Here is a 19,023-nt window from a genome sequence, read left to right on the forward strand (position 1 = left end):
GCGATTCACACGGTTGATCTGTTGATCCTATGGCATGGTTCAGCTCTATACCTGGGACAGGTAACAAAAGCCCGCCTGCAGCCGTGGCAAATGATACAGACACCCTAGATCTGATCTCCTACTAGATCCGTCAGTTAGCTTGCCCCACAATTCAGCCTGTACACAGTCAGCCTGTCATACATACCCCGTAGTCTCAGTGTTTGCCGATCCACTTCCCGAATGAAATTGCCGACTGAGTTGGTTGCTATCCCCTAGTAAAAGAGTCGCGAAGCACGCTACTCTATCGGTAGGTAGTATGAAGTACTGAGATATAAATAGAACTAGTAACAAGCAGGTGTAGTATTCATTAAAGTTAGCGGGATTAATGTTATTTCATGAGAGGATCCATGGCACCTTGGATTCGGGTACACGATTTACTACTTAACCGAGCTCAGTCCATCAATCCTATAGACATACTACGTAGATATTACTCAATATGGTAGAACAGCTGCAAGCATAATATATTTGAGTATCAGGCTCAGCCAGCCATCTATCTGTGGAGTAGTCCGGAGAGCAGATACTAGACGATCTAGTAGACGATCTAGTAGCGTGCCGGTGGAGCAGAAAGTTCGGGTCTTTGAAGTTTGGAAGCTCAGCTATGCAGATCCCTGGAACTAACGCCAGTTCATCTCCAGGTATAGTCAAGGTCACCTAGTAATTACTAGCGGAAATACATACATCTGTAAAGGTCCTTTAGAGTCTTTCTTCGCGACCCACTAAGAGCGCCATGTACATTTATCCATATGTAACTCGGGAAAACTGTCATCGTTGAGATTTAGGTTAGGATTTCTGACGCAGCTGTAATGGTTTTACAAATACATCGCTGTTGCAGGTGGAAAAACTCTGCTTGTGCGATTACCATCCATATATGGACCCAGCTGTAAAAAAGAACCCCAGCTGGCCCACAGTACGGGATTAGTATCCCGCTTCTAGAGTTCTCCAGCTCATCAGGCATATAAGTTTACTATTTATTTCCTGAAGTCTTTCATGGCAAAGCCCCGACAAACACAGTCACCTTCTAGCAGCTCGATTCATCATGCCTTTAAAACCGAATCTTATATATCTAACACTCCTAGCCAGCAGCAACGTGCTGGCCAACCAATGTTTCTCTGCGAACAGCGAAACCCCAAAGGAGAATCTCCAGAAATGCTGCTCCGGCCCGTCTAGCGGGACGGGAGTTGTCGCTGGATATGAATTTGACTACATGTGCAACAAGTACCCCAGCACGTATGAACCAGGCCAAAGGGGATTCAAAACGGCACAAGCATGTGCCGAGAATTGTGCTACAGACCCCCAATGCAAGGCCAGTGTATGGAGAGCTTCGAGCAAGCTTTGTGCTAAGGTTACTGTGGAATCCTATGATACCATTATTGGTGACGGATGGCTCTTTTTCGAGAAGAATGAGAAATCCGACAAACTGTCGGACGATTGCCAGGGACAAATCGATTCTGTCACCAAAGAATGCAAAGAGAGAGAAGCGAAATGCCAGGAGGAGAATGGGGCCTGTGGTGAAAAGATCACCAGGTGCGAGTCGGAGAAATTGCGAAGCGAGAAGAGCCTGGATGAGTGCCAGTATAGCAAAGATACACTGTTGCAGGACAACAAGAACTCCCTTGAGAAGGCCATGCAGTGTGAATCCAAAAAGACAGTGTTAGAGAGCCAGCTAGACCAGTGTCAGAAGGATCAGACTACAGAAACCGCCAAGTGCAATGATAAAATTCAACAGTGCGAGGCTGAGAAGAGATCAGCTGCCAACCAATGCGAAAAGGATAGACGGGAAGCGGAAGATAAATGCACACAAGAAAAAGGAGCCCTAGAGGAGCGCATGGGAACCCAGAAATGCACTGGCAAGTGCAAGATTGGGCATACGACAGCGTCTACTGTTGATCGAATTTTGTCCTCTCCAAGGAGGGAGCCTTTTATCTCCGACTTGAAAGCGTTGACTGTTTTTGTCCTTGATGACTATTCGCTGGAAGACAGTAAGGAAGAGGTGAGAAAATTCACTTCTCGGTATGAACTTGATTTCAAGCTTTGGGGTCACGATAGCAGGTATTATACTGGTTTGGCGGAAAAGGAGGGCCGAGCGATATGGGTAGATAAATCGGCTTCACTTCTGGAGAGAGCTCGAGGATGGGAGTCTGAGCTTGCGTGTTATCTCAATGGCAAATGGTGGATGACTTGGTACGATGTGGCTCGGTTTTTGGGTGATCTGTTGGAATATGTTGAATGATAGATTCAGTATTTGTCACTTGGAGCTGTCAGGTCAATCAATTTCAAATAAAGTTCGGAGAGGTCCACTGACAGACACCGTTTCTTCCACAACTCTGGGAATTTCTGGATGTAGTTTACTAGGTACATACTATTAGTACTGTAGAGTGCTCTGGTCTGAAACTCTGAGGTGCATGTCGCGGAGCATCCAAGGGCGTTTCCTGATCACTCGGAATTTAGTCACACAAGAACTCCCATAAAAGCGGCAGGACTTGACACAAGGTCTAGAAAGCACGATCAATGTAAACTAACAGCAGCAAATTAATAGATAACTTGGTATACATACTCCAAGCCTTATCAAGAGATTTACTCCACATGTATACTACGACTCTCACTTTATGCTTCTAGATTAATCGCCGAGAAATTTTAAAAAAAAAATATAAAAAAAAAAAAAATAAAAGAAAAATAAAAATTAAGCTGAAGATAAAAAATGATAATAATAGTAAAAATAATAACAATAATACAAATACAAATGGAAAAGAAAAGAAAATCTCCGTCAAACCTGTATGGTAGAATCATTGTTAGGTTGGAGTCGATGCATGTTTACCCCAACACATACAATAAATATGGGCCTTGGCAGTTGGAGACACTCGATGAGATCACATCACGATACAAGATAATGACATTTATTTGAATTGGTTTCTTTTCAACACTTATGCTAATCGCGCTGATCACGATAATACTATGAGATGCTCTGGGATCAATGGCTGGTGGGTGTACAGTTACAGAATCATCAGCCCGGCATTTCAGAACCCTATTCACCTATCACTAATAATAAAACGATAACCAATTTGATTACTTTGATATTGCCGCGCTTTGCATGAACTTTTCTCGTACATACCAATTTTACTTCATCAGTCTTGCATTAATTGAGTACATACCCCCCGTCCACAACCAAGGCATGGCCCTGAACAAAAGATGCGAAAGTGGAACAGAGGAACAATACCGTATCCGCAACTTCGTCTGGCTGCCCCATTCTTCTCATGGGGGCAATATCCACGGCGGGCCTCAGCCTTTCGCGAACTTCCTCGCTGTGTGTTGTCATCGGTGTCTCGATTATACCGGGGCAGACACAATTCACTCTGATGTCATCTTTCGAATAATCTATAGCATCAGACCGTGTCATGGCGATTATGGCGGCTTTGGAGCTACAGTAGGCAGCTGTAGACGTTAGTGAAACTATTACGCAGCGAGAGAGCAGCAGAGAGAGAAAATAGGGCATTCACTCACGAGCCTTAGGGCGGCCAACCATGCCTAGCTGGCTTGCAATATTGACCACAGCCCCCCTCTGAGGAGAGCGACTAGGATCATGACTCGGTAGCGGCTCCTGCTTGATCATCTGTCTTAGTTCTGCCCTTGAAGATAGCCAACATCCTCGATAGTTGACATTATTTATTTGGTCAAAGTTCTCCGTCGACATCTCTGTCGATCGCAAAGCATCTCCGAAGATTCCAGCGCAGTTCACTGCGTAGTCCAACCGTCCAAAGGTATGGGCTACCTCGGCAATGAACGAGTCCACGAATTGTTCATCTGCGATATTACCCGCTCGGGAAACGAAGTGGACTTGGGGGTAGGAGCTAAGAATTGCTTGTTTGGTTTCATCTAACGATGCTGGGTTAAGGTCTGTGATTGCGATTCTGTCACAGCCCGCCGAGGCAAAACTTCTTGCAACTGCTGCTCCGATACCTGGTTGGCATGTTAGCAATACAAACCATAGGAGCTTTGCGATATCTCATCGCACCAGTCCCACCCGCTCCGGTGATGACGGCCACACCGGGAAATGTATAAGCTCGCGCCATGAATCCGCGTAGAGCTTGTCTCAAGCTCAGCTGTGGGATCTTCCTGCCAAAAATGTAAAAAAAAATAAAAATAGATACTATTGTACTACTACTCATACACAGTAGTATCAAAATAAACAAAGAGTTCGCAACCAAGCCGATCGGGTTGTGTTATGTTGTTGGAGTCAAAAAGTCGCGGTGGGGTTCCCGAAGTGGCGCTAGCGTTGGAGTCAATCTTTCTCTCTTGTTTCTTTCCCTCAAACTCCATTCAACCTCCTCCAAGTCAAAAGTCCGCCAACCCACCCCCGAACCCCCCTTGCATGCAATTGTCTCCAAGTGGGGAGCTATACCTATCCGAATCGTCTGTGTGTTACTCCCCCAAATGTCTTGATGTTGTCACAATCGTCCTCACCTCAACCTCGTGGCAATCGTCGCTCGAGCGTTGGAGCAAAAGCTCGTGTCTGCGACCATTGCGGGCGGACATTCAGGAGAACGGAACATCTGGAACGGCACGTACGCACTCGTAAGTTGGATCCCGTCCTCATAAGAAAATTAAGTAATAAATTATGCCGGATATCGCATTGTCCGCAAAAAAAAAAAAAAAAAAAGGGCCATTGTTAAGGATTTCGCGCAGATACAAAGGAAAAGCCGTATGTCTGTTTCTGCGGGGCTGCATTTACCCGACGGGATCTACTAAAGCGCCACACGCGCATCACCCATGAGAATAATGGCTTGATATCGCCGACCTCACAGCCCCAGCAAGAAGCTGCAGGTCAGTCGCTTGCGCGGCGTACATCAGATTCCCCGGTGACCCAACCATACAATGTACAACCCGCACCACGCCCGGATATCCCTCTCGTACCACCTCCCATGGAGCAGTGGTCCGGGCCGCAGCACGGACCGTACCTGGAACAGAACCAGAGCATGCTTAATGCAGGTGGTCAGAGTACAGGCTTAGGCCCACATCCTGCAGTAACTCATGATGCGGACATCTTACAGGCTGCTCAACTATTGCTTCCCGGTAGCTTTCGGGACACACAACCCCCTCGTAAGTATTATCCACCATGGTGCTCGGATAGCCATAAGGCTGACCCCTCTCTAGCCCAGCCATTGCCGTATCTTCCTGAAGAGCTTAATCATTTCCAAGAATTCACCCATTTTTTGGACTCCATTGGATTGCCTTCGGAATGGGTTCCCGCCCTGAGGGAAGTGCCTCAGGTTCAGAGTACAGTTCCTGCGGACGTGCCTGACCCGGTCAGGAACCCCAGAGAGCCGCAACAAGGTACCTCTCGTCGGAGCCAGGCGGAGCGCTCGCGCGCTGATTCGCCCTTCCGATCCTGGCTGCCCTCGGTACCTTCAGGGGATCAAAGCTTAGGCACGGTTTCCGACTATGGTGAGCAGTGGATCCCTGACTGACTACCGAGTTCCATCGAGATCAGGGTTGCTAACCTTTTCCAGAGCCTCCTCAACATTCTATGAAGGTCATTCCACCGAGGGTTAGTGAAGAACAACGGCTACGTCTTGCGGCTTCCCTAGAAGAGCATCGCCACCTTATTCCCGACTTCGTCCTCCCCTCGCGGCACACGTTAACAAGATATCTGACATCTTTTTTTGATGGATTCCACCCTCATCTGCCATATCTACATCTTCCAACACTGCGAATCAATGAGCGCGCCCCCGAGCTTGTTTTAGCCTTGATGACAATAGGTGCCCAGTATCGGTTTGAGCACCGTAACGCAGAACGGCTTTTCTATGCTTCCAAAGCGATCGTGTTGCATAAACTGTCTAAGGAAACACACACTCCACTGGCAGCATACAATGGTATCATCCAAATACCGTTAGATAGCATCCGTGAACTATCCCAACAGACAGGTCAAGCTACAGCACTATCTCCTTCGGAAAATGATCTCGGAATGAGTGCGTGGAGACAAATCGAAACCATTCGGACTCTGCTCACCTTAATGGGATACGCCACATGGGAGAAGTCCGAACTCGTTCAAGAAGCATTTAGTTTACAAGGCCTGTTGGTGCGGTGCTTGCGTGAATTCGGCTTGACTGAAAACATTACGGTTGTCCCAAGACACTCACCCATGCAGTGGCATGAATGGGCGGAAGAAGAATCCATTCGACGTACCAGGTTCATCTCCTTCTGCTTCGTCCATGTCCATAGTATAGCGTACAACATCTACCCGGTACTTCGCAGTAGTGAGGTTCATTTGCGACTACCCTGTTCCACGAAGGAGTGGAAAGCAACCACCGCCCAGGAATGGGAGCTCGCCCAAAAAGAGGCTGGCGCTCAACAACTGTTCTTTCAAGACGCTCTAGCGCTCTTACTACAGCCATCGCGGACGACGGTCTTGCTAGATCCAATCCCTGCGCCGCTGGGAAACTACATTCTTCTCCACGGTCTTCTTCAGCGCATCCATCTTGTGAGTGAGCTCTCTTTACCGACTGGAGACCAAGCCCTTGCGCTACCGACAGAAGAGCTGAATAAACTCGAGTGAGTTACTCCTATCTTGTGTCTTTTAGTAAGCCATTGACGTTCTTCACTAGGAGAGCTCTCCGGTCCTGGACTTCAGTTTGGCAACAAGCCCCGGAATCGAGTCTTGATCCTCACAATGATAATGGTCCCATTCCCTTTACTTCGAGTTCACTGTTGGGATTAGCCTACGTTCGCCTTTCCCTCAATCTGGGGCCATACCGTCAACTCGAGACTAGGGACCCATACCGCATAGCCTCTGCGTTGCACAGATCACCTAGGCCTGGCAGAAGCTATCGACTGACTCCTGCGCTTATATATTCGGCGCATGCCTTAAGTATCCCTGTGCGGCTAGGAATCGATCATGTTGCGCGCAGTCAAGCGTTCTTTTGGAGCGTCCGCCACTCAATTGCCAGTTTAGAATGTGCTGTCCTCCTCAGCAAGTGGCTTCTCACTTTAGCGGAGACAGGGAGTGATCAGAATTTAAGTGGTATGTACACATGGATTGATCATCACAATGAACAGTGCGGGTTAGCTAATTTCAAATCACCTAGATAATGAGAGTCGAATATTGAACTGGACACGTTGTATTGTCGAAGAAGCATATTCCTCGATGGACTTGGAAGACTGGGAAACTGTCCCTAGCTTGGACCCTGTCGGCCTTGGACTTGCAGTCATCAGACTCTGGTCCCGCCTGTTCCGAAAGAACACGCAGTGGCCGTTTATCAATGTTCTTGGAGAAAGTCTTGAGAAATACCTGACATTGATTCGTCCGGGCTGAAAGATCAGCAAATATCTTGATATCCAGTATATAGGACGCTACTTATGGCAGGCGGGTCGACCAATAACATAAGATCAAAGCGACATCGATAACTTTGTTTCTACCACGTGTCCCTCAACTCATGCAAGGGTCCCCGTGTGGATCACCTCAGCCTACTCAGCACTACCTCCCCGTTCAATCGTGATGTTGTGGTCGAGCCAAGTACGAATGCGACGCCGCACATACATCTGGATAGTGGAAAGCTCTATCCTGACAAGAGCCCAGCTTTCTGCACTATCCCAGTCCCATGAGATTCGGTAATCTTGACGCATCACGGGTAGAAGGTGCGCCTGAGAACATAGACATGGGCGTTTGGGTACATAACACTTTGAAGGCACATATTGTCCTGGACTCTATCCAGGATGGCGGAAGGAAAATTACCTGTGATTGAAAGCTATCGCGAAGGTTCAAGGGTTCCCTATTTGGGATACACCTCTCTACAAAAACTTCTCACGGAGTACAGACAAAAGCTTTGCGTTATACCAGCATATCATGTATATAGATATGTACATACCATGATGTGACTTTGCAAGTCATCGCCATTATTATAACTACCATGGAGGTGATTACGGTGGGTGCCGGTGCATTTCCATGGATGCATGCGCACCCAGCACCCAAAATATGAGTATTCTAGATCCATCATTGTACAAATCGATTTTCCCATGTTGACAGACATTTATCGGTGCTTTAGCCTTATGTAGGCTTCCTTGTGGCCATGTATTGCCTTTCACAGCAATGCCAGAGGATTCCGCCCAGCAGTACGGTCTATGTACGTGTAAGGTCAAGGCAACGTAGATGATTAGATATGGAATATATAGATTTGGACGTGCCATTGCCCTACTGGATAGGGGGTATGTCAATGCATAATAACCTTAGTGAACCAAGAGCCATATTGTGGGAGACGGAGAGAAAGAAGTAAATGAAAAAGAGAAAAGAAAGAAAGGAACCAAAAAAGACAGGAGAAAAAAAGATGTTGACGAGAGTGGGATTTGAACCCACGCCCCTTTCGAGACTGGAACCTTACTCCAGCTGAGAGATTATTAGTGAACGTTCGTTGAGATATTTTATGGATAGTGGTACTAACCGCCTTGGACCGCTCGGCCATCTCGCCTGTTGGTTGTGTAATTGGTTTGTTTATGAATTTTTAGATAAAAAATAAAGCACCCGTACTAAGCCAGAGCATTGCAACGTAGAATAATCACATAGCATTTTTGTATAATTGTTTTCGAACTCTAATTGCTCATTTGACTTTTTTTTTTGTCTTACATCATGTTACCTTGTTTTATCTCCTGATGTTTTGTTTGGTTCTGGTTTGGATAGAGCTTCAGAAGGCAAGTAGAGTTAGGAAGGGAGGTGGAGTGACAAAATATAGAATTGGTGGAGAGAGGTCATTTGTAATATGTGATCCGTAAGGCTGGGGGTCGGCTAATAGACCAGCCTAATATCGCCCAAAAACCTAGACGTCACGACCATCGAAACCATCAGATTCCAGACTCAAGGGCATGCCTGTCGATTTCCTTCCCCTTAATCGAGGGCGATACGTAGGACGACATCCGTTGGGCCAAAGGGTCAGATTAGCTCTGCGCACGAGAAACAAGGCTTCCAGGTAGTTAGGCTAGTCGGAAATGCTGGAATTTTGTAGCTCCAGAATTCAATGTAGTGACGTAGGATAGGTGTTTATTATAGCTGCACCATTCCCATGGAACCGTGGCTCTGGAGTTTTGAGGTCTGGACTCTGGGATTGATGTTGGCCTATCAGAGCGACGATCGCGGCTGTCTGCTCTCCGATGAATTGCCCAGCAAGGAGTGGAGAGGGTCATAGTCACGGTAATTCGTATGTATATCCAGATGGATTTGGAGTAAGGCGAAACATGGAATGCGGCAGGCCTAGTGACCAGGCTGCAGCATCAGGTGATAAGGGCCCCGTGACTGAATATGACCTATCCCCTTCGGCTTGTTCAGCATTTCCAGGGTGTTAGTGCATCCCATATCACAAAGGAAGGTTTTTATTTTCCCGATATGTTTTGGTTGAGACCAGGGTAGAGATGGGACAATGCAAGGCCAAACGATATTCCCCGAGAGAGGACACGGTGCTGATATTCGTTTGTGCCCCAGCCAGTCAACCAATCACTCGGAGGAAGAGTCATACACGGGCATCCATGTAACTCGTTCCGATCTAGGTCTGACAAGACCCTCGGACAGATGTGGCTTAAGGTCTTTCATGATCCTTCAAGAAGATGTGGATCACCAATCACACCCAGGGACCGAACGGTGAGCCGGTCATTTGACGGGAAGGCCATCCCACACCCAGCCTTTGATGGATATCCGCTGTTCTTTTCTCCTTAGTTCGGCCCCATTTCGTGAAAGGGGGCCTGAATTATTATGTCTAGAATTCGAGGGGCCCAATAAAGAACAATGGTAGTGTCAACTAAATACTACTAGTAGTAGTGTAGGTGGCAAAGAATAAACCAATTGTCGTATTGACATTTCACTACATCTCACAATCATGACCTAATAGTCTCCAGGACCTTACCCGATGTAGACAAAAACTACTAAAATGTGGTCCAGAAGTGTTTAGTCTACGACTACTTATTCCCCATGTACTGTACATACCTCGCCCTGATCATCACTCACTGAATTTGGTAAATAAATACCTCTCTAGAATTCCCTCCTCCATGTGGACCGCCCTTTGTTCACCGTTCGCTCTTTAATCTCCTCTTGGACCAGTAGGAGCTCGTGGAAACGGCAGCTCTCCAATGGTGGCCCCGATTGTAGGGCAGCAACTTTCTCTTTCCTTTTCCTCCCTTTATTCAACTCCTTTTAATTTTACCCATTATCCACTTTGGCCATCCTCTCACTCGAAATACAGCAAATGGTAAGACCCAACAACGGCTAAGGCCAACAAAGAGCGAGATCGTCGCTTGTTCTGCCTACTTTCGTCTTCGTTTCGCCTTCCCCGAAGCTGCTGCATCTGCAGACTTCAATTGCGGCTGAAGAACGGTGTGAATATCTTGCCTGTCGAGTGGATAGCTTGGCAAGGGAGGCTTGATTGCTTCATTACGCTGCGAGGATCTTCTGGGTTTTACTCGGCCTTTAACAACGTGCCCTTGCAGTGGGATCCCCGGACTGGTCAACGGCTTTTCCCAATACGAGAGGATATTCTACCTCTCATTCTTACTCTCCTCTCTAGTACTAGTTACTGACGAAGTTTACTATTGGTTGTATCGCTCGCTTCCCCCTGCGTTGGTTGTGCTCTTTTTTTTTTTTTTTTTTCACACCCCTCAATTCACCGCTAGGCTTCTATCTGTGAATGCATTTCTGTTACCGCCATCTCACCTTGGACAACCATCTCCCAAAAATGCAGTCATAACCTCTCCTTCTGATCATGTAGTTTCTGCGATACACCTCACTTGCTCCACACTTACCTCTCACCAAGTTTACCACCACCCTGCGCTCAAAATGGAATCTCTTCCGAAGGGCTTGGTGTCGACAACGAGGAAAGTGCCGTCGGAGCTGGACGACAGGAATGTCGTGGATACCAGCGATGTTAGGCGACTGTGGAAAGGTAGCCCATTTCCTCCGATGTAGCGATAAGCTGACTCAGATGTTTCAGTATACAACACTCACCCTTCGGTCCATGAAGGCGACATTGGATACAGACTGGAGAACTTCTTCTGGAGGATTTGGAGTAGCGACCGGCTTTGCGGTTCGCTAGACGGGTCCACGCTGGCCAAACTGTTTCAACAAATATCCGAGTCTAATCCTATATCAATCTTTGCACTCCAGCAGTTGAAAAAAGTGAGCAGGCGTATGCCTACGACATTAAGTCAACATTCCCATGATATAGACAAGGGGCTAACTTCCGTCCTCCAGGAAAAAGGAAGCGACGATAAACCACAAGAGACGCCGGGTAATAGAGCCAGGAGAGCGCCTCTACAGCCCATCTTGAAAAAATCAAGTGCGCCCTCAGGGGAGACACACAAGACAACTCGGTTGCTCCTTACCGGTCTAGAAGGCCAGAGCATTACGCGCAAACCATCCAACCCCCCAACTCCCGTTCCACAATCTCAACCTATGATGGAAGATACCAACCGACTGATTCCAAAGCCCAAGGCCGTTTTTGTAAAAGGGAAGAACACCAAGCGTCGGCCGGTGATCATGCGACGCAAATCATCACAAACGTCTTCCGGTGCAAGTACTCGTACCCAAAGCCCACACCGGACTGCAAAACTACTAACCCTGGGAGCCCGGACAACACCATCCAAGCAAGAAGATTCTAGTGATTCTGAAGCTGAGACAGTGCACATAGAGCGTAAGTCACCGTTTCCGGGAGCTAAGAAATTATCCTCTCGAGAAGATCCCCTTCAACTTCTAACATCTCTATTATAGATGTCGTACCTCATGAGAAAAGTAGTGATACGACCGACAAGCCACCCGAGCTGCCACCCGAGTTTCTACTCAACCTAAAAGAAATCCTCACCAATAAAGAACCAGCCCCACAGAATACCAAATCGACTCCCCCTAAATGGGGCTTTGTTACCACGGACGATTGGACCCACTACGATGTAAGATATCTATCTGCGGCGAACTATGAACAACCGTCATCAGAGTCACTGGTTGATAAGGGCTTTCGTTCCCGCTTCACGGAGCAAGTTGGCTTGGAGAAAGAATACTTGGCCAAGTCCGTGGGAGCGAGCTCGAAAGACGGCCTACTGCAGTTTCTTCAGTCTAGATCTTTCGAACTTAAGACCAGTGATGCATCTCATACCCAGCCGGACTCGCCTGTAGATACCCCCGCAACGAGCTCCGGCATTGCAATCCCGACACCAAACACTGATAGCTCTACAACCTTCTCTACTAACAGCCTTGGTCGCGCGACATTTGGAGGCTTCCCAACTCTATTAACACCATTCTCATTGACGCGCGGACGCAGTCAGCTTAGTCTGCTCATTGAAGAGCATCGAAAAAACCAACCGACAGAAAGTAACCCAGTGGGCAGTGACGAACAGCAGTGACGTAATGCGGACACCTGGATAGCAGTTGTCACCTTGGACGAGGACACTGTGTACCAGATATTTTGAGGAACAAGACGTAGATTGGGGCTAATAAGAGATTCAGGGTCCATGATATATGTATTAACGAAGACCAAGATCAAGTAGAATACACGGCAATAATCACTTTCGCACCCAACAATCTCATCTATACAAACCACACACCCCATGAGACCAGCTCACCCCAACTTCTCCCACCGCACATAGAACACAAGAAAAAGAAGAAAAAGACCCCATCATTAAGCAGGGGCGACCTCCTTCTCCCTAGTCTCCAGATCACCAACAGCCCCCCGTCCACCACGTAATTTCCACCACCTCAGTCCCTCAATAACCATCCCCGCAACCCAAAACACCAAATTCACCAAATCCACCCAAACAGCATGCCTCATCCTCTTTGTCTTCTCCACCTCTTTCTCCGACCCCTCCCCATAGACTCCAATATACAACCCCCCAAACACCCCAAAAACCACTAACCACAAAACCACCAACACGAACCCCCACCCCAGCCTACCCAATGAACCCATCACCATCCTCTCCCTCCCCAACTTCCCCAGCTTCATCATAACAACCCCATACCCAAGATACACCAGTCCAGACCCCGCCCCCAAAACCCCAGTAACGAGCGCATACACCCACTTCGCATTCTGCGCAGCCCCGTTCTTATGCGCCGCGCGCACGTCCCGCCCGTAAAGTCCGACGACGGTAAGACCGAAGACGAGCTGCAGGAAGTGCAGGAGGAGCTGGATGTGGGCTTTTAGACGGGTCTTGAGGGGTGGTTTAGGTGGAGGTGCTGGAGTGATGGTGCTGCCGAGGTTGATGGAGTTGGGGTTTAGGGTGTCGTCATTGCCGTTTTTGTTTTTGTGGCTTTTGTAGGCTTTGTTGCCAACCTTGAAGGCTTTGAAGATGAGCATCCACCACATTTTTTGGGGTCCTTTGGATGGTTTCCTTTGTAAGTGTGGTAGGTGTGGATGTGGGTGTGTTGTATTAGATGTGGGACTTGACCGGTAGGAGACTGTAGGGAACTCAAAGATGAATAGATAGGTAGATAGGTAGGTAGGTAGGTAGGCAGGTAGATAGCCGAAGTAAAAGGGCAAGTCCAGATTAAGATAGAAGAATTTAGAAAAAGACCAGACCCCAGTAAGTTCTCAAGGTCTCGGAGGAAAGCGATCCAGCGCAGAAATATGAATTAAGACCCAACAATGGGCATCTATTCGTGAGGATGGGTATAAGAGAAAGAAGGCGCTTGCCGAACGAGAGGATTAAAAGAACTTTTTCTTCTCAATGGTAGAAGTCCCGGACAACAGAAAGGCGAAACTGATTGATCTTCAATGAGGGAGTGAAGGATGAGGGATTGTGATTGTTCTATCTATCTATCTAGATGGAATGGGAGTGTCGACTTACGCCCTTATATATGCCCGTCATTGTCGTTGTTGTCAATGGATGGATGGATGGATGTATAGACGGGTTTCAGTTGTTTTGTCTTCGTTCGCTTTTGTCTGTGTATTGGCCTGTCGTTTTGAGTGTTACTATATTAAGTATCTTCTGCTATTTCTTTTTCCCTTTTTTCTTGGGATGGTTTGCGGAGTTCCTGTCCATTCGTTTGTGGGTTCGTATCTCCTGTTGAAACAGGGGGTGTTCTTGTTATGGGGTCGTGGGAGAGGTTGCGCGCGCTTAATGATGTTGCTTTGGTTTTTGGATGTGTTGGTTAGCTTGATGTAAACTAACTAGGGTTGTACATACTCGGTACCTAGGCGCTGAAGAATGGACGGTTGTTGGGATTGGGTGGTGTTCGGGGAAGCGCTGGGGTGGGGACCATCCTCTATGGTCTAAATTTGGGTCTGCAGAAGATCCATCGATGCTTGCGAAACAGGATGTGGTTGATTGGAGGACAATGCTTGTCATGATTTTAACTATGCTTAACGTCCATTTCTCAACCACTGATCAATGTCAATACTCGTGCTCCTCCTGCCAAGACGAAGGACACTCTTCCCAAACAATCCATTGTTCATCCCTATGCCCATTATTCCGTTTCACCTTCCATTGGATGCCTCGACAATAGCTATATATATGTGCTGCTACATCAACCAGTCACAATTTTGATCGCGATCCGACCTGGCGCAAACATAGTAGTTGATGGGAAAACTACTCCGATAGGTCTTGGCGGGGTTAAAGTTTCATTCGTATTCCATCCCCTCGTTTCCACGATTAGTAAATAATGTATCTTATCACTGATGTCAGAGAACATCTGCCCAATTATCCCGCATCGCAAGGAAGACAGGAGAGGTATAAAATCCAGCAAAAGGTCGTCCCAAAATAATTATCAGAATCGAGGACGATTCATTCAACCAAAAGGCCATTTTTAGATCTTTCCCCCTCGGAAACCACCATGTACACCATCGAGAAACCGTTGGAAGGGACCTTTGTCTACTCTCTTTTTGGCGTTCAACAGCCCGACGGTTTTCAATCACCTGCTGTTGAGAATCTTATCAGAACATTCAGTCATCTCATGAATGATGCCAACTGCCACCTTGATCAAGTAACCCAGGATGGGATTCTTTCACCAGGGTTAGGGAAGACACGGATATGGATTGCCACATGGAAATCGATCGCCGACTTCGAGGCATGGTGGGAGTCAGACAATGTTGTTAAATTTTGGTCGTCTCTCCCTCCTGATGCAGGCATATGGCGCGAGTTTGTCAAGGTCCCATACGGTCGATCCCATTACCAAGCCACACAAAACCGGCAAGAAGGTCTAGGTGTCCATTTCCCCCACAAGCCGGCTGAGAAAAAAGGCTACTGGGGCTGGATGAGAGATTCAATCGGAGAGCTATCTAAAGAAAACCGCATGGATTCCCTTTTGCCTACGCCGCCACTACCGGAACGAGAGGCCTCTCTCAAAGAAAAGAGGTTGGGACGCGTCACAGTCAATGGGTTTCCTGACAATATCTGCTTTACCCTTGAGAGACAGGATCTTTCTGAGATGACAGGAGTTGAAAGAGGTGTTTGGTTTGATCAATTTGACCAAGCTGTCGGCAAGTGGATGGATGATCTTTCGCAGGCAGCCCCAGAAGCGGGAATTTTAACATCCCGTATGTGCTACGACGAGCGCCTGGGGACCTACAAGGAAGGAGGTAGTGAGTTCCACAAGCACAACAGAAAGATCGAACTGTTCTACTTCATGGATCTTAGGGCCATGGAAAGACTGGGTCGATCTAACAAAGGCCATGTTGCATTGCGTAACAATATTTTGAAAACATATGGACCAGGTGGGGCTATGTCAGAATGTGGGAAAATGGCCTTGTGGGTGGAGACCAACATACTTAAGGCGCCTGAAATTGATGCTGAGTATGTTGGATGCGTTCCCGGGACGGGCTTTATGGCTTATCAGAACCATGAAGCATTTCGATGTCAGAAATAGGCAAGATACTTTAACTTATATTTTACTATCTATATTCCATGAGAAGTGGGGGCTATTGTCTTTTTAGTAGTTTTTTATAAATAGATTACTACCATATCCGCGTTTACTCGGGTCGTGAAATGGGTGGCTAGCTTCCTTGACGAAATTTGGCCTCATCCATCTGCTGAAATACACCCAAAATGGAAATGTGAGCCACCCCATCTGGCTCGGCGGTCAAAAGGTGAGGCCGGTTTCTAAGTGCAGAATTCTCAGACTCATCTTAGATAGCACACTCAACTGGAACAGCCACGTCGAACATATTGAGGGCAAAGCAAGTAAATCCTTCGGAACCTCAGTGGCCTTGCCGGATCGATCTGGGGAACCAGCTACAGAGGCCTCCGACAGATATACTAGGCCACGATTCCTCCACAGATAGTTGATCAGGATCCGAGCCACATAGCTGCCTTCGTGGCATCTTTGGAAAAGCCACCAGGAACGGGTTCTGGGAGTTGCATATGATCATAAAAAAGTAGGCATTAGATTTATATGATGTCAACATACATAACAAAAATAATTCGATACCGAATACCAGCCTGGTCTACAGCCAGTAGCCAGGAAATTCATGCATTATACTGTAGACGTCATGCTCATCAGTATCTCTGAGTGGGGATTCATTATGCAACCATTTGCTGAAAAAGAGAAAGAAAACGAAAGGCTAATATGCGATCATGCTAAAACCAAGACTAATAATAACGCAAAGACGACAAAGGATACGAAGAAGCACGGCCTCAAGAGTGAAACATCACTCTACACGAGTGGGCCGCGCATTTATTTGTCAGGGTGGTCGAGTCGTCCCCCCGTCTGTCGCAGTTTTAGCGCCGGCCATGGCCGTGGCCCGGTTCCCCGGCGGTAACGGAGTTTTGAAGCACGTCGGGGCGGCTGGTGGCGCCGGGGGTGATGCAGCAACTGATTCCTCGTCGTCCTCATTTGCTATATAGTCATCGTCATGCAGTCCTGCCCCACCCATGGAGGAATGATCGACAGACGCCCGGTCATATCCTTGATCATAGGCCGCTGGTTGAGCCGCCGCATTCTTCGTCACGTTCTTCGTCGCCTTCTTGTTCTTCCGACCTTTCATCTTCGCTTTCTCCAGTAGTCTCTTCTTCTCTGCCAATCGCTTCCGTTCCTTGCGATCCTTGATCTCGTACTGCCGAATAAGAGCCTCCGGGGGACGACCAAAGATACTCTCATATTCGCAGAACTCACAAATCCAGATGTCTTCCATGCTTGGTGGGTGGTGAAGGTTAGCGTACTGCTGCTGGATCTTGCGCTGGCGTGCAGCCAGGGCATAGATACTCCCAGGTGACCGCTTCTTCTTTTTACCCACGGTTGTCGGCTCTGCCCCTGGAGCTCGGTGTGATAATTGTCCTTGCTGATCCATCTGGGAAACGGCATGGGGGCTGGTCTGCGTCCCTTGTGTAGAGAACCCTCTCTGGTTCTGTGCAGCGGGGGGTAGGGAATTGGGTGAACGATGTGCGGGGTATGGACTCTGCGCTTGCAGTGCCATACCCTTCGATGAGTCGGATTCACACGTAAAGGTAAACTGGGGTTTTGTGGGGGTGGTAGTCTGCTGTTCCAGCATGCTAACATTTCCTGATCCTCGAGGAGGCGAGGAGAATGCCGAGGCTGCAGCATTGGCTATAGCAGCAGAAATGATTCCTTGATCAGATTTGGCAGTGGTATCAACTACATTGGGGTGTGAGAAAAGCTCCCTACTAAGAACGGAAGGATATGTGGATTCACGAGTATACATACCTGGTGAAGACGAAACCCCGTCGCGGCGACCTGACGTCCGAACTTGTGGCCAACTGACCTGAGTATGGAGAGACAACGAAGCCCTGCCTATGCTACTACGAGCGCCATGACGCCCAAGACGCCCTCTCCCCGCACCGGAAAGACCGTTGGACACAGGGGATGCAGGGCTTCCAGTGCCATAGAAAGTACTCACATGACTTCCTTCCCCAGATGTAGGTGCGGAGCTCGCGAGACCCATGCTGGAGAATTCAGGCGAGAGCGTGGAGTGGTGACCCGCCAGGGTTCCCGGTGTGGGGATCTTGCGTTTCTTCTTATTGTTAGTGTTCTCAAAGGCATCATAACCGTCGGGACCTGCCGAGGACGACTTGATTTGCGTCCGTGCTCCGTTTCCCGGTTGCCCTGGTGGCATCGTCGGGGACGGGGACGATTCACGAAAGCCAGCACTGCGGCGCACAACCACTGGGCCATCCTCGTCGCCGCTCTCCGCGTCAAAGCCGTTCTCATAAGGGTGGTGGTGGTCGCGCTCAGGGGTCTGTTCAGGGCCGTCACACTGCTGTACATACACTTTAGACTCATTCACAGCCTCTCCATTATCTGTACACGTTCCGTAGAATAGTTGGGTCGCTGGGGGGGCCGGGGGGTAGAGGATAGACTCGGCCGCCTCGGAAGACAGCCGAGAGCGAAGAGTACGTTTGGGAAGGGGACGGATCAGCCTATCCGGATAGACAGGCGACGGAGTATCTGGGGCTGTGTTATACATCCCATCTGCGGGCGACAGTATCAGCAACTGAACAACCGGCAGATCCTCTCTCGGGAGCTTGTCATCCAGCCCTGGGAAAATCTCCTGAAATGACACATATCCAGGCCAGATGATGTCCCCCAGAGGAGTAGGCATCCTTGGTGAAAGGACATACTCAGCGTAGCAGTCATCATGCCAGTATCTTCGTCTCTTTGAACCTCCACAACAACAGCCACACGGGCTTTTGTTTCCTGACACTCCAGTTTGCTGATGATGAATACGACTGTCTCCCCCGCTTCCTCACTTTAGGCTGTTTTTTTCCTTCTTTCCCTTTTTTCTTTCTTTCTTTTCTTTTCTTTTCTTTTCTTTTTTTTTTATGTAGCGAGTGCTAGGATCCGTTTTGCTGAAATTATCTAGAGTGATATTCTTTGTGGCCCAACCTGATATGGTGAGGGTGGAAAGAAAGGATGAATACGGAGATGATCCTAAGCCCCAATACCCACTGTCAGTTGTCATGTTCTAAAATGCTGCCAACCGAACCACAACTCGAGACTAAGTTCGGCGACACGGTGCCTAATTTCTTCCAGATTCCCCCGGTCTCAAACGCCAATGACAGTCTGAAGGACTATCTAGAAAA

General features: G+C 48.1%; 7 protein-coding genes and 1 non-coding gene across 8 annotated transcripts; 4 read left to right on the forward strand and 4 right to left on the reverse strand.

Moving 5' to 3' along the window:
• Positions 1-1,075: 1,075 nt before the first annotated feature.
• Positions 1,076-2,269, forward strand: BDV27DRAFT_172265 (uncharacterized protein; the record flags this gene model as incomplete). The annotated part of the gene is made up of 1 exon (XM_032075816.1): positions 1,076-2,269. The coding sequence occupies one exon, from the start codon at positions 1,076-1,078 to the stop codon at positions 2,267-2,269; it is 1,194 nt and encodes a 397-aa protein (XP_031927661.1).
• Positions 2,270-3,172: 903 nt separating this feature from the next.
• On the reverse strand, positions 3,173-4,106 carry BDV27DRAFT_157724 (SDR family NAD(P)-dependent oxidoreductase; the record flags this gene model as incomplete). Its single annotated transcript, XM_032072561.1, has 3 exons — positions 3,173-3,468; positions 3,538-3,993; positions 4,049-4,106. The coding sequence occupies 3 exons, from the start codon at positions 4,104-4,106 to the stop codon at positions 3,173-3,175; spliced, it is 810 nt and encodes a 269-aa protein (XP_031927662.1).
• Positions 4,107-4,379: 273 nt separating this feature from the next.
• On the forward strand, positions 4,380-7,546 carry BDV27DRAFT_112781 (C2H2 type zinc finger domain protein). Its single transcript, XM_032064577.1, has 6 exons — positions 4,380-4,608; positions 4,720-5,133; positions 5,188-5,478; positions 5,544-6,585; positions 6,639-7,054; positions 7,119-7,546. Exons 1-6 carry the CDS (start codon positions 4,476-4,478, stop codon positions 7,343-7,345), a joined length of 2,523 nt encoding a protein of 840 aa, XP_031927663.1. The 5' UTR covers positions 4,380-4,475; the 3' UTR covers positions 7,346-7,546.
• Positions 7,547-8,358: 812 nt separating this feature from the next.
• BDV27DRAFT_t114 lies at positions 8,359-8,495 on the reverse strand. Its single transcript has one exon. It is a non-coding gene; the product is annotated as a tRNA-OTHER (tRNA).
• Positions 8,496-10,843: 2,348 nt separating this feature from the next.
• BDV27DRAFT_145184 (uncharacterized protein) lies at positions 10,844-12,326 on the forward strand (the record flags this gene model as incomplete). The annotated part of the gene is made up of 5 exons (XM_032070374.1): positions 10,844-10,949; positions 10,989-11,182; positions 11,258-11,696; positions 11,774-12,168; positions 12,249-12,326. The coding sequence occupies 5 exons, from the start codon at positions 10,844-10,846 to the stop codon at positions 12,324-12,326; spliced, it is 1,212 nt and encodes a 403-aa protein (XP_031927664.1).
• A 348-nt stretch (positions 12,327-12,674) lies between these two features.
• On the reverse strand, positions 12,675-13,355 carry BDV27DRAFT_157727 (uncharacterized protein; the record flags this gene model as incomplete). Its single annotated transcript, XM_032072562.1, has 1 exon — positions 12,675-13,355. One exon carries the CDS (start codon positions 13,353-13,355, stop codon positions 12,675-12,677), a length of 681 nt encoding a protein of 226 aa, XP_031927665.1.
• Positions 13,356-14,497: 1,142 nt separating this feature from the next.
• BDV27DRAFT_128246 (phenylacetaldoxime dehydratase family protein) lies at positions 14,498-15,873 on the forward strand. The gene has a single exon (XM_032066931.1). The coding sequence runs from the start codon at positions 14,822-14,824 to the stop codon at positions 15,851-15,853; it is 1,032 nt and encodes a 343-aa protein (XP_031927666.1). The 5' UTR covers positions 14,498-14,821; the 3' UTR covers positions 15,854-15,873.
• Positions 15,874-16,667: 794 nt separating this feature from the next.
• BDV27DRAFT_157729 (uncharacterized protein) lies at positions 16,668-18,542 on the reverse strand (the record flags this gene model as incomplete). Its single annotated transcript, XM_032072563.1, has 2 exons — positions 16,668-17,578; positions 17,648-18,542. 2 exons carry the CDS (start codon positions 18,540-18,542, stop codon positions 16,668-16,670), a joined length of 1,806 nt encoding a protein of 601 aa, XP_031927667.1.
• Between the last annotated feature and the right edge of the window lie 481 nt (positions 18,543-19,023).

This window comes from Aspergillus caelatus, assembly GCF_009193585.1.
Source record: "Aspergillus caelatus strain CBS 763.97 unplaced genomic scaffold BDV27scaffold_86, whole genome shotgun sequence".
Lineage (NCBI taxonomy): Eukaryota > Fungi > Ascomycota > Eurotiomycetes > Eurotiales > Aspergillaceae > Aspergillus > Aspergillus caelatus.